Raw genomic sequence first — 14737 nt, 5'->3', positions numbered from 1 at the left:
TTTCTTCAAAATCTTCCTGTAGTCAAATTTCAAGATGAAAAATCTAAGAATTAAGCTTTATTTCAAGAACTATCCCTAAAAAAATTCAGTTACAGACACTAATTTAGTACAATGAAAGAACATATTTACTCACCAATTGTGACATATTGTTTATTATAACCAAGTAAGTCCAAGCATTTGAAAAGCTAAAGTTTCCTTCATCATATATACCCAGCAGCTCACAGATTCTAAAAAAATGAAGAAATTAGACAACTTTATGACTGTTGTTGTGTGGCATCTAGTTGATTCTGACTCACAGTAACTCTGTACTTACAAGGCAAGGCAGAACTGCCCTACAGGGTTTCCTAGGCTGACACTGTTACAGGAACGGATTGCCACATCTTTCTCCCACACAGCGGCTGCTGGGCTGGAGTCGCCGACCTTTTGGTTAGCAGCTGAGCGCCTAACCACTGAACCACCAGGGCTCCTTAATGATTAACCAAATCAAAATGTATTTTTCAATACAGCATGCACAGCAATATGTAAATTTAGAAGTAGTTCATTTGAAAGATCTTTTGGTAACCACTTGATTCTGGTCATAGAGGTAATTCACAAATTACTGAAATAATTTTTTCTAGAAGTGTTACCAAAGGATTATTCTTCCAGCTTGCAGGGAATCTGAAATAAGACATACGTTGCACCAGAAGGATAATTAATAGATTTTAAAAAATTATGCTGCCTCATTTTCAAAGTGAAAACCCTGGTGGTATAGTGGTTTAAGAGCTACAGCTGCTAACCAAAAGGTTGGCAGTTCAAATCCACCAGGTGCTCCTTGGAAACCCTGTGGGGCAGTTCTACTCTGTCCTATAGGGTCGCTATGAGTTGGAATCGACTCAATGGCAATGGGTTTTTTTTTTTTAATTTTGAAAAGGCTGATTATCATACACATATACTGCAGGTCTGTAACTGCAGCTATAATTTCCCCCTACACTCTTGGAGGTTAATTTTACAAAGATCCAGATCCACTTAAGTAGATACTACCATCAGTATTAATTTGTTTATTCGATTTCTAAATTGCAGAGAAGTAAAGCATGCCTTCATAAGGAAGTGAATTAGTCTTAGTTCTGAGGCAAAGAGTTTCTGATTCTAAAGCTAACTGCTGGCTCAAAGGCAGAATAAAGAACCAAAGTCCTCCTTCACCTATCTTTCCTTCCATTCTTCCTCTGTAAACGTGCAGAATGTCAGTTATGACTAGGAGACAAAACATGCAACCTACTTGCTTTAAATTATTTGATGTTCTTGAATGTTCAGGAAATAGTTTTGCCATGTAGCTTAATGATACCGCATTTTACCTCAAGTCCCAAGCCTTGACAGAATTTTTTAAAAAGAAAAACATGACTTCTTTCTTGGAGTATAGTGCTTGTATTTCTAAATTAACTACATAGAAAATAAAATCATGTACTTAACCTAAAGCAGCATACTTTAACTTCACGCAATAGATGTTTCTGTGAAGCTGTGTGAACATTTGAACATGAAAAAAAGTTCTACAGAGTGTGTTATTTAGTAGAACCTCGTGGTGATTCTTTGCCTATAAATGGTCACCTTATTTATTTTATTTATACAGACAGGATGTCTAAATACAGTGTTTTTTACAATAGACTAGACCTGTATCATGAATAAGTAAATTATGTTCTTTGTATGTTTCCCTACTCAGTTGTTCCCACATAAATAAAAATAACAGCATAAGGATTTTTAAAAATTGTAATTTAAATTGTATATACTCACAAAGCAACAATGGTGGTGAATGGTCTGACAACTGTATACTGCAATACGCCCAGTTTGCATCGGAACAGCAATACTCTGCAAAAGAAAAAGAACTTATTTCAACCCTTCATTTAAATAACATTAACTTTTTCCTAAGGCCTCCAAATTAAAATCACTATGACAAATGATGTCATAACTGAATCTAATTCCTTCAACTGAGTCATCCTAAATGGCAGTAGAGGGAGAGTGTGGATGGTGGCAAATTATCTGAATACCATTTTTGACATTTTCTTCTTTATTTACTGAACATGATAATAAATATCAATAAAATTATTTGACAACTATGGATCTTCTAAAAGGTATCCCTTTGTATAGTCTCAAGTTTTTGAAGAGTCCAGGATACAGCAAAAGGAAAAACAGATTCCCGTATAATTCTGGGAGAAACGTGAGCAGCAAATGAAGTACGTACGGGCATGTGAATATTTATTTAGAACGCAGTATTCACATTTAGGACTGTTTCAAGTTTAGTATTTAAATATCATTCTAGAGCGTATCGTTGACTAGATACTGTGAAAGGACAAAACAAAGATCCTGCATAAAAACCAGTTTTTGCTCTATTACTGGGCTCACCTAGGGTAGGAAAAGATTCACAACACCAACCAACAAACAACAAACAAAACAAAAAAGAAACAAAGGAAAAAAAAAGTCCTGAGAGCCTTGTGTAAGCCCTCTTAAAAGGCCAAGGTGCGGTGGGCCAAATGCCTGGTGACTCAGTGGTTAAGTGCTCGACTGCTAACCAGAAGGTTGGCAGTTTGGCACCCACCAGCTGCTCTATGGAGGAAGATGTGGCATTCTGCTTCCTTAAAGATTACAGCCTTGGAAACCTTATGGGGCGGTTCTACTCTGTGCTGTAGGGTCACTATGAGTCAGAATTGATGTCAACAGGGTTTTTTTTTTTCTTTTTTAAATCAGAACTGGCCACTGGCCGTTAACACCGTATATATTATGAATCCTCTCAAGACTGCACCTAGACTGACAGGATTGGGAGCCTGGCATTCAGACCTGGAGGTATTATTACTAGGATTGAATAAACTGCTGGGTTCTCTGTGCTAAACCGGTTCACTCACTCCCGTTATCGGCCTCTTCTCTTGCAACTAAGTGTGACACGTGGTGGTGGGGCCTAGAAGTTGTGCAGGGGCTTGTTGTAAGACCTCCTGATGAGAGTGCCTTGGCTATACATGCTGTGCTTCCTGTGCCATACTTCTCATAAAGCTAAATTAAGTTGCAGCCGGGTTAGACCTATAGTGTTCTATGAGTAGGTGCCAATCCAAACCTGAGGGTAACTGTGCAGGTGGATTAAATAGCCGATTGTTGTTATGTGCCATCGCTGGTTCTGACTCGTAGCGACCCTGCAGGACAGAGTAGAACTGCCCCTATAGGATTTCCAAGGAGCAGCTGGTGGATTTGACCTGCCGACCCTTTTGGTTAGCAGCCCAGCTCTTAACCACTGCACCATCAGGGCTCCAAAATAGCCAATTAGGTACCTTTAAAAGCTGTGGGGAATTGATGAACTAGAAGCTGTATCTGGAGAAATTACAAAGAATGTAGTAAAGGCTGAGACAAACAGGAATGTGAAAGAGATACTGAAGGCTACAATGAGTAAGCTTTATCATGCAGGTCTAAAATATTTCCAGAAGTCTAACAAGTATTCAAAGTTCTAAAAGAGAGAATACAGCAAAGGCAACACTGAAGAGATAATACCTGAGAACTTTTCAGAACTAATGAAAGACACGAATCTACAGGTGGAGGCACACTACCCACCAAGCAGGAAAAAAAAAAACAAAAAAAAACCCAGCTGGATACTTCATAGTAGCCAGAGATCATCTTACAAAGGAATGACAATTAGATTGACAGTAGGGGATGAACACCAACAATGAAAGCTAGAATTCAGTTGAGTAAAATTTTCAAAGTGTTTGGAGAAAATACCTGACAACCTAGAATTGTCCATCTAGAAAATTTACCTTTGAAGAATTAGACCAAAATCAGATAAATATTTCTAAGAAAATTTGCTACTGATACACCCACACTAAAGGAGGAAGGAGCCCTAGCAGTGCAGATGGTTAAGTGCCTGTCGTGGATTGAATTGTGTCCCTCAAAATATGTGTATCAATTTGGCTAGGCCATGATTCCCAGTATTGTGTTACTGTCCACCATTTTGTCATCTGATGGGATTTTCCTATGTGTTGTAAATCCTACCTCCATGACGTTGATGAGATGGGATTATCGGCAGTTATGTTAATGAGGCAGGGCTCAATCTACAAGATTGGATTGTGTCTTGAGCCAGTCTTTTTTGGGACATAAAAGATAAGCAAGCAGACATGGGGATCTCATACTACCAAGAAAGCAGTACCAGAAGCAGAGTGTGTATCCTTTGGACTTGGGGTCCCTGTGCCTGAGAAGCTCCTTGATTGCGGAAGATTAATGACAAGGACCTTCCCCAGAGCCGACAGAGAAAGCCTTCCCCGGGAACTGGCATCCTGAATTTGGACTTCTAGCCTCCTAGACCATGAAAGAATAAATTTGTTTGTTAAAGCCATCTGCTTGTGGTATTTCTGTTACAGCAGCACAAATGACTAAGACGGCACCCAACTACTAACTCAAAGATTGGCAGTTTGTGACCATTCAGTGTCGCTGTAAGAGAGAAAAGACCTGATGATCTGTTCCTGTAAACATTACAGCCTAGAAAACCCTATGGGAGCAGTTCTACTTTGTCATATAGAGTCGCTATGAGTAGGAATCGACTCGATAGCACATACCACCACCACGATAATGGAATTTCTAAAGGACACTTTAGGAGGAAGACAGTGATCTCAGACAGAAGATGTGGGATGCAAGAAGGAAAGAGGAACAAGTAAACTCTTAAACATGTAGTTAAATCTACAAAAGACTTTTTTAAAAACCAAACTCAGGATCAAAGATTTTAAGTAGTCATGGTTTTGGGTTATGGTTAATAAAAACTAGAAATAGAGAACATAATTTCCAAACCAGTGGTGAGAAACAAAAAATGGAATAAGAAAAAAAAATAATCAACTCCCAGCAGAATCTGGGGTAGCACTTGTACTCAAACACATTGATATACCTGCAGTGAAACGTATATATTCCATATTGGGAAGATAGTCACATTAAGATTATAAACAGCCAGTATTAGTTCAGATTGAGTTTGCCGTTATAAATTAGTTATGAAAAAGCTTTTAGTTTTTAAGGTACTTGATAGTTTGCTATTACAGATAAGGAACTGTGGCTGTATATTAACACTGGTAAATCTGGATGGAGTAAACAGGTCTGCCTGTTACGGTACTTGTATGTAGTCCTCCAAATGTCTGAAAAACTTCAAAATTTTTATATCTTTGTTAAGTAATTAGACCTTCTTAACTGCTTTCCACCAAGTATTAAGTGAGAATATATGTATATATTAAAAGAAGTTAAATGAGGATTCCTGGATTGAATCCTGGAATTTTCTTTAGGACATTATTGGAAAAACTTGGGAAATCTGAAGAGACTATAGCTTAGCTAGTAGTACTGTACCAATGTGGATGTCTTAGTTTTGACAAACATACCATGATTATGTAGGATGTTAACACTAGAGAAACTCTCTGTCCTGTCTTTGCAGCTTTTCTGTAAATCTGAAATTATTCCAGAATAAAAAGTTTATTAAAAAAAGAATACAATCAATTTTAAAAAGTGAGACAAATGAAAAACAAAAGCATGGCAAGAATATAAATGAACATATCAATAATCAGCTAACAATAATATTAAAAATCGTGGCTAAAATGCATATGAGCATTAGATTGAAATAAAAAAATAACTAAGCTACATCTTTTATAAGTGATGTATCGAAAACATGAGGCCAGGGAAAGGATGAAAGTAAAGGGTAAAGAAAGACATGAGAAGCAGATACTGGACAAAGGACAGCTGGGATACCTATTAATATCAAAGTAATTTTAAGACAAAAATGGTTATTTGGTACAGAAAGGACCATGACACAGTATTAGAAATTAAATTCCTCAGGAAAAGTAACACTCGTAAACCTGTAGTGCCTGATAAATCACCACCAAAACACGTAAGCAAAAACTGACAGAGGTACAGCAAGGAGCTGACAAAGCCATTAGCAGTGGCAATGTAAACACTTTTTTTCTATAAATGATAGAACAAGCAAGCCAAAATCAAGAGGAACATAAAAGAATTGTGTAACAATGAGATAAACTTGACCTGAGGAACGTAAATGTAATACATGCTCCCACTAATACAGCATACATATTCTCCTGAAGTACACAGGAAACACTTAGAAAAACTGATGGAGTACTGGAGGCCATGAAACAAATCTTAATTCCAAAGACTGTCTCATAGAGGACATGCTCTGATGGCAATGAAAATAAAAGTCAATAATAAAATGAACACTCCCCCCATCAAAAGATTCCCATGTTTGGAAATTTAAAAATACTCCAAAATAACTCAGGTAAAGAAGAAATCACAACGGAGATTTTAAAACCCTTTTAAGACTGAATGATAATGACAATACCATTTACTGAAACCACGGGGTTCAGTGGATGCAGCTGTGTGCCCTCAGGTCAATGTGGTGCTTAGAGGGAAATGTGTAGCCTTACATGCAGTATTAAAAACAAGAAGAAAGGCTGGGTATTAGTGAGATAAGAATCCAACTTATGTTAGAAAGAGAACACATAAATGAAACAAAATGGAAAAAAGGAAGAACAGAACAGAAATTCATGAAAGCGAAAATGAACATACTACAGAGAAAATCAACAAAACCAAAAGTCAGCTCCTGAAAAGACTAGTAAAAATAGACAAATGTCTGGCAAGCTTGATCAAAGACAAAACAAAGATACAAATAACATTAAGAACAGAAAAAGTCTTAACAGAGACATGAAACCAATGTATGAGGGGTCTAGCTCCTAGCTAAAAACGCAAGTGATTTCTCAGACCTGACCACAGGCAATTACAAAGGCTTTACCTGGCAGAAGCCTTTTGTTCTGGGCTCCCTCAGCAGTGAGATGGTCCCCACGTCTGCTCTGTGCTGATTTACCTGACTCTCACGGGGCGCTGTTCCTGGGGAAATACGGAGAGCAGGGCGAGCTGCCACATGCTGTTCTCTGGACTTGACCTCTTGCTTATACTACTGCGATAGGTGATTAAAGGCTTGAATGTTGCTTTCACTTTGCCTCATTGTCTTAATTAGCTACTCAAGACACCACTCAGTTCAGCTCCCTGACAATGTAAGCCCATACATTTAAAAACTTTCGTCTGTTCTACCTAATTACTTAAAAAACAACAAAGCAAAAAGCAAAAAACCTAAATTTTCTAAAAATGACTCCAGAAACAACAGGAAGCCTAAATAACTCTATAATTGTCCTTCCATAATGAAAAGTCCAGGTCCAATCTTTCAAGGTATAGTATGCAATCTCTTCCTATGATAAACAAACAAAAGGCAATGATCCCTGTTAAGACAGAGGTCTCCAGGCTGAAGAAAATTCCACTGCCTCAAGCAGGTTGCTTGGCATGCCCTGTAGCTTCACCCTAAAATCCTGTTTCTTTGCCTGACAAACCCCACAGCTTTACATTAAAATCCTGGTTCCCCTCTCCTTAACAACTGCCTAAAACCAGAGAAAATTGGCAAAAACCAGTTTAGGTACCATGTTGACATTCAGGATAACCTTTTAGCTCATTAAAGTACCTCAGACATAGTAGCTTCCATGCCTCTGGGCGGAGCTTAACCACCATTTTCTGAATACGTGATACATGAAGTTATATATAAACCCCATTGCCCCTGCACAGTACAATTAAGGATGTTGCTGATGTAATTTGTATGAACTTCCTACTTATAAACTCCTTAAAAGTAACCTTCCCCCTTGCCCTCGCTGAGCAGTCTTGGCAGTGGCAGCCCTGTTGCCTTTCCTTGTGCGACTAAATAAAGGTGTCTTTACTCTCCCACCTCGGTTTCTCAGTTATTGGCTGAGATGAATCGTGCCGAGCAGAACAGACCTCCCAGGGGATCAACTTGGGTCTGTCCGCTTCCCCTTCCAATCGGCACTGAGGACTGCTGACGACGGCTGCTGTGTGCTAGGAAGCAGGCATTTTGAGTGGAGGCTATGCCCACAGTCAACATACTACGGGGTGGGCTCCATTCATAGCGTGACAATCCCTTCCCTACCCAGTAACTGTTGGCTGCTAGACTGATATGAACTCCTTCAGAAGGCTCCCTAGAGTGGAGCCAGGAGGAGGGGTCACCTGAGACTGTGTGTCCTCGCCCCCCCACCAACCACCACAGGACCACTGGGGCTCTGAAACAAGACAGATCTCTTGGAGGTTCTCCTGGGGAGTACCAGCCCCTCCTCCTCCTGAAACAGGAAAGTCGGCTGGTGCTTTCCTTGAAAGTCAGCTCAGAGGCAGCCCCCACAAGCAGGGAAGGAAGCCTCAGCAAAACTGGAGGGCAACGCCCAGCCCTGAGTGGGGCTCCCTGGGTCTGTGTTCTCTGACTAAAAACACGGTTGAAGAAACAGAAAAGGGAAGGGAGTAATAGCAAGAGAGGACTGCACCTCCTGGTGGACAGATTGGTTAGTATACAATATCTCGCCTGAGTGGCAGTGTCAGTTGGTGTATGGATTGATCACAGCGTGTTTTCTGGTGTGTTTGGGAGAGACTGAAAGTTGAAAACCGAGATGTGGAACTTTCGAATTCTAATTAAGACAGGGAGGGAAAAGAGAGGGAGAAAAAATGGTAAGCAAAGGCCGAAAGTGTTGCCTATCTAAGAGTTTTCTGCAGAAAGTAGTGCAGGCAAAATCACCAAATACTGGGGAAGAACTGAGAAAGTTAACACCCTTGGAAAGTCCACTACCCCAACAACAACAAAAAAAAATCACAAATCACACAAAGGACAGGAAAACAATGACCCAACCAAATGACCATGACAAAGGGGGAGAAAGCACATCTAGGGATGACCGAATAATGAAAAAAAAAAAAAAGGATGAATATAACAACATTAAACATAACCAAAGAACTAAGGGAAAACACAAAGAGCTAAAAGAAATAAGGAAAACAATGCAAGAACAAAATGAGGATCTAAAAAAAGAGATATTGCAAATGTAAGGGACAATAACTGAAATGAGAAAACAGAAGGTCTTGCCAACAGATTTAATCAGGCAGAAGAAAGAATTAGCAAATTAGAGGTAAGGTAGTTAAAATTAGAGATGCTGAAGAGTAACATGAATGGAGGCTCAAGAAGGCTGAGCACAGTTTAATGGAATTATGAGACAACAACAAGAGTCACAGAAATTACAGAAAGAGATGAGAGAAATGGACAGAAAGAATAATGACAGAAAATGAAAAAAAAAATGAGAGAAAATTTCCCCAGTTAATGACGGACATGAGTCTACAAATTCAAGACGATCAAAAAACTTGACCTCTTGCTTACACTACTGCCATAGGTGATTAAAGGCTTGAATGTTACTTTCACTTTGCCTCATTGTCTTAATTTGGTGTCTGGAGTAGCTAATTTTGAATAGCTAAACCCAAAGAGATCTACACTAAGACACATGATACTTAGGCTCTCAAAAAATAAAAAGAATCCTGAAAGTAGTGAGAGAGAAGCAAACAGTCACATACAAAGAGTCCCCAATAAGATTAAATGCCAACATTTCCTCAGAAACAATGGAGGCCAGAAGGAAATGAAATGATATTTTTAAAGTGCTGAAAGAAAAAAAACTGTCAGCCAAGAATACTATACCCAGTGAAACCATCCTTCAAGAATGAAGGTGAAATTAAAACATTCCCAGACAAATCCTACAGACTGGTCCTACAAAAAAATACTAATTGGAGTGATGTAGATGGAAGGGAAAAGTCAACAGAAAGTAATTCAAAACTATACATAAAAAGAAAGATACCTAGTAGAGGGAAATGCATGGTTAAGTATAAAACCTAGTAGTGTATTCAAGCTTGATAATTCCACATGTTTTGTCCTTCATATTTTTTAATAACAAATATATAAAAGGCAAGGATAAAATTGTGTTTTAGGGCACATGAAATATAACGATATAATTAGTGATAACAACAAAAAGGGAGGGTAATAAATGGTAAGGCTACAGAATTTTCTGTAACTGAAGTTTAATTGGCACCAACTTACCCTAAAATGTTACGAATACAAGCTCTTAAATGTAATATTCATAGCAACTACTAAGAAAATATATAAAAACATACACAAAAGGAAAGGAGACAAGAACCAAAAAGGCTCACTACAATAAAACAAAGAACACAAAAGTAAGCAGTACTAAAGGACAAAGACAAAGATGGCTTAAGAAAAAAAAAGAAAAAAAAAAGGCAGAAGTAAGTCACTTTAACTTAGCAGTAACGACAGCAAATGTAAATGGACTAAATGCTTCAATCAAAAGGCAGAGAATGGCAGAATGGATTAAAAAAACATGGTCCAACTATATACCGTTTACAAGAGACACACCTTAAACCAAAAGACACAAACAGATTGAAAGTGAAAGGCTGGAAAAAAATATTTCATGCAAATAATAACCAAGAGAGCTGGGGTGGCAATATTAATATCAGACAAAGTAGATTTTAAGACAAAATCTGATAAAGATGGACATCATATAGTGAAAAAAGGGTCAGTTAAACAAGAAGATTTAACAATCATATACACCCAACATTGGGGCACCTAAATACATAAAGCAAACACTGATAGAATTGAAGTGTGAAATAGACAGTGCTACAATAATAGCTGAAGACTTCAATACACCACTTGCAATACTGGGAAGAACATCTAGAAAGAAAATCAACAAGAAAACAGAGGACGTGAATGACACTATAAACCAACTAGACTTAACAGACATATATAGAACATTTTACTCAAAAACAGCACAACATGTATTCTACTCCAGTGCACATGGATCATTCTCCAGGACAGACCACATTTTAGGTCACAAAGCAAGTCTTGGTAAACTTAACAAGATTGAAATCATATATTTTCTCTGACCTCAATGTAGTAAAGCTAGGAATCAGTAACAGAAAAAAAAACCTGGAAAATATACAAGCATTTGGAAATAAAACAACATACTATTGTCATGGATTGAATTGTGTCCCCCAGAAATATCTGTCAACTTGGCTAGGTCATGATTCCCAGTATTGTGTGATTGTCTACCATTTTGTCATCTGATGTGATTTCCCTATGTGTTGTAAATCCTACCTCTATGATATAATGAGATGGACTAGTGGCGGTTATACTGATGAGATCTACAAAATCAGATAGTTGTCTTAAGCCAATCCTTTCTGAGATATAAAAGAGAGAAATGAGCAGAGAGATATGGGGACCTCATACCACCAAGAATGAAGAGCAGGAGCATGAGTTCTTTGGACCTGGGGTCCCTGCACTGAGAAGTTCCTCAACCAGGGGAAGATTGATGACAAGGACCTTCCTCCAGAGGTGACAAGAGAAAGCCTTCCCCCGGAGCTGATGCCCTAAATTTGGACTTATAGCCTACTAGACTGTGAGAGAATAAATTTCTCTTTGATGAAGCCATCCGTTTGTGGTATTTCTGTTACAGGAGCACTCAATGACTAAGACATCTATCAGGCGACCAATGGATCAAAGAAGAAAGCAAAAGAGAAATCACAAATTTCTTAGATTGAAATGAAAATGAAAGCACAACATACCAAAACTTATGGGATGCAGTGAAGGCAGTACTCAGAGAGAAACTTCCAGCAATAAATGCCTACATAAAAAAAGAAGATCTCAAATTAATAGCTTAACTCATCAACTCCACGAACTAGAAAGAGAAGAGCAAACTAAGCTAAATCTACGAGAAGAAAGGAAATAACAAAAATCAGAGCAGAAATAAAGTTGAAAACAGAAAAACAATGGAGAGAATCAATAAAACCAGAAGTTCACTCTTGGAAAAGATCAATAAAATTGACAACTCTTTAGCTAGACTGACAAAGAAAAGACACAAACAACCAAATTAAAAAAGTTAAAGAGGGAGCATTACAATTGACCTGATAGAAATAAAGAGAATTATGACAGATTATGAACAACTTATATGGCAACAAACTGGATAACCTAGGTGAAAAAGACAAAACTCTTAGAAGCACACAACCTACCCAAATTGACTCAAGAGCAAATAGATAATCTCAACAGACCCATAACAAATGAGGAGATGGAATCAGTGATCAAAAACTCCCCGATAAAAAAAGGCCTGGACCAGATGGCTTCACTGGGGAATTCTACCAAACATTTAGAGAAGAACTGACACCAATACTATTCAAGCTCTTTCAAAAGATAGAAGGAATACTCCCTAATTCATTCTATGAAGCAAACACAACCCTGGTACCCAAACCAGACAAAGACACCACAAACAAGATAAAACAAAAAACTACAGGCCAATATCTCTTATAACTATAGATGCAAAAATCCTCAACAAAATACTAGTGAACAGAATCCTACAGCATATTAAAAGAGTCGTATGCAATGACCAAGTGGGATTCATTCCAGGACGGCAGGGACGGTTCAACATTAGAAAATCAATCAATGTAATACATCATATTAATAGAACAAAAGAAAAGAACCACACGGTCATCTTTATGGATGCAGAAAAAGCATCTGATAAAATCCAACACCCTTTCTTGATGAAAACCCTAAAGACGATTGGAACAAAAGGGAACTTCCTTGATATGATTCAGCACATACATGAAGAGACAACAGCCAATATTATACTTAATGGAGAAAGACTGAGAGATTTCCCTTTGAAATCGGGAACAAGACAAGGGTGCCCGCTCTCACCACTTCTATTCAATATTGTATTATGGAAGTCCCAGCCAGAGCAAAGAGATAGGAAAAAGAAATAAAATGTATGTAGAAGTAGTAAAATCATCTCTATTCGTGGATGATATGATCCTATATATAGAAAATTCCAAAGAGTCCACAAGAAAACTTCTAGAGCTAATAGAGGAATTCAAGAAACTTGCAGGGCACAAGGTCAACAATAACAACCAAAAAGATCAGTTGGGTTTCTATACACTGGGAACGAGGAATCTGAAAGGGAAATTAGAGAAACAATTCCATTTAAAATAGCATCTAAGACAATAAAATACCTAGGAATGAATCTAACCAGGGACATGAAGGACTTATACAATGAAAACTATAATACACTGCTGAAAGATATTAAAGAAGACTTAAATAAAAACATATTCCATATTCATGGATTAGAAGATGCTACTGTTAATATGTCACTACCACCCAAAGTGATCTATAGATTCAATGTGATCCTGATGAAAACCCCAACAGCCTTCTTTACAGAAATAGAAAAACCAATACTCAACTTTATATGGAATGGCAAGAGGCTCTGAACAGCTAAAACAATGTTGAAAGAGAACAAAGTAGGAACTCACATTTCCCAATTTTAAAACATACTATACAGCTACAGTAACCAAAACAGTCTGGTACTGGTATAACAACCGACACATAAACCAATGGAATAGAATTGAGAGTCCAGAAATAAACCCATAGATCTGTATATCTGTGGCCAACTGAGTTTTGACAAGGGTGTTGTAAGTCCATGACATGGGGCAAGAAGAGTCTCTTCAATAAGTGGTACTGAGAAAACTGGATTTCCACATGCAGAAAAATGAAACAGGATCTATGTCTCACACTACACACAAAAACAAATTCAAAATGAATTAAGAACCTAAATGTGCAAATGAAAACCGTAAAATTCCTAGAAGAACAAGTAGAGACAACACTGTCAGACCTAGCTTTCAGCAATGGATTATCTAATAACAAAAGCACAAACAGCAAAAGACAAAATAAATAAATGTGACTTCATAAAAAAAAAAAAAAAACTTTTGTCCATCAGAAGACTTTACCAAAAAAGTGAAAAGACAAGCTACTAACTGGGAGAATATCTTCAGAAACCATGTTATCTGACAAGAATCTAATAACCAAAATTCATATAAGGCTTTGAAAAATTAACAACAAAAAGACAACCCAATCATAAAATGGGCAAAGGACTTGAAAAGACATTTCAACGAAGAGGACATTTAAATGGCCACCAAAAACATATAAAAAGATGCTCAAGATTGTTAGCCATCAAAGACATGCAAATCAAAACCACAATGAGACCATTTCACTCCCACTAGGATGGCTAAGGCAAAAAACAACAACAACAAATGCTGGTGAGGATGTGAGGAAATTGGAACAAGGGGACACTGCGTGGTTTAAAATCAGGAAAGGTGTGCGTCAGAGCTGTATCCTTTCGCCATACTTACTCAACCTGTATCTGAACAAATAACCTGAGAAGCTGGACTATATGAAGAACATGGCATCAGGACTGGAGGAAGGCTCATTAACAACCTGCAATATGCAGATGACACAACCTTGCTTGCTGAAAGAGGACTTGAAACACTGATGAAGATCAAAGACTACCACCTTCAGTACAGATTACCCTTCAACATAAAGAAAACGAAAATCCTCACAACTTGACCAATAAGCAACATCATAATAAATGGAGAAAAGATTGAAGTTGTCAAGGACTTCATTTTACTTGGATCCACAATCAATGCCCATGGAGGCAGCAGTCAAGAAATTAAACAACATACTGAATTGGCAAATCTGCTCCAAAAGACCTCTTTAAAGTGTTAAATAGCAAGATGTCACTTTGAGGACTAAGGTGTGCATGACCCAAGCCATGGTATTTTCAATTGCCTCATATGCACACAAAAGCTGGACAACAGATAAAGAAGACCAAAGAAGAATTGACGCCTTTGAATTATGGTCTGGCGAAGAATATTGAATATACCTTGGACTGCCAGAAAAATGAACAAATCTGTCTTAGAAGAAGTACAGCCAGAATGCTCCTTAGAAGCAAGGATGGCAAGACTTTGTCTTATGTATTTGAGACATGTTATCAGGAGGGATCAGTCCCTG

The 14737-nt window shown here is 37.9% G+C and overlaps 1 protein-coding gene across 3 annotated transcripts in view; it reads right to left on the bottom strand.

Moving 5' to 3' along the window:
• TMEM184C (transmembrane protein 184C) overlaps positions 1-14737 on the bottom strand; it is a 43856-nt gene that overhangs the window by 7677 nt on the left and 21442 nt on the right. For all 3 annotated transcript variants that reach the window (XM_064267554.1, XM_064267553.1, XM_003417523.4), the window contains 2 exons: positions 1765-1839; positions 134-227 (listed from right to left, as the gene is read on the bottom strand). In XM_064267554.1, the coding sequence (XP_064123624.1) occupies positions 134-227; positions 1765-1839 (169 nt within the window). The remainder of the gene's footprint in view (positions 1-133; positions 228-1764; positions 1840-14737) is intronic.

This window comes from Loxodonta africana, chromosome 13 (assembly GCF_030014295.1).
Source record: "Loxodonta africana isolate mLoxAfr1 chromosome 13, mLoxAfr1.hap2, whole genome shotgun sequence".
In the NCBI taxonomy this organism is placed as follows: Eukaryota; Metazoa; Chordata; class Mammalia; order Proboscidea; family Elephantidae; genus Loxodonta; species Loxodonta africana.
This window is presented reverse-complemented; position numbering and strand designations above follow the sequence as displayed.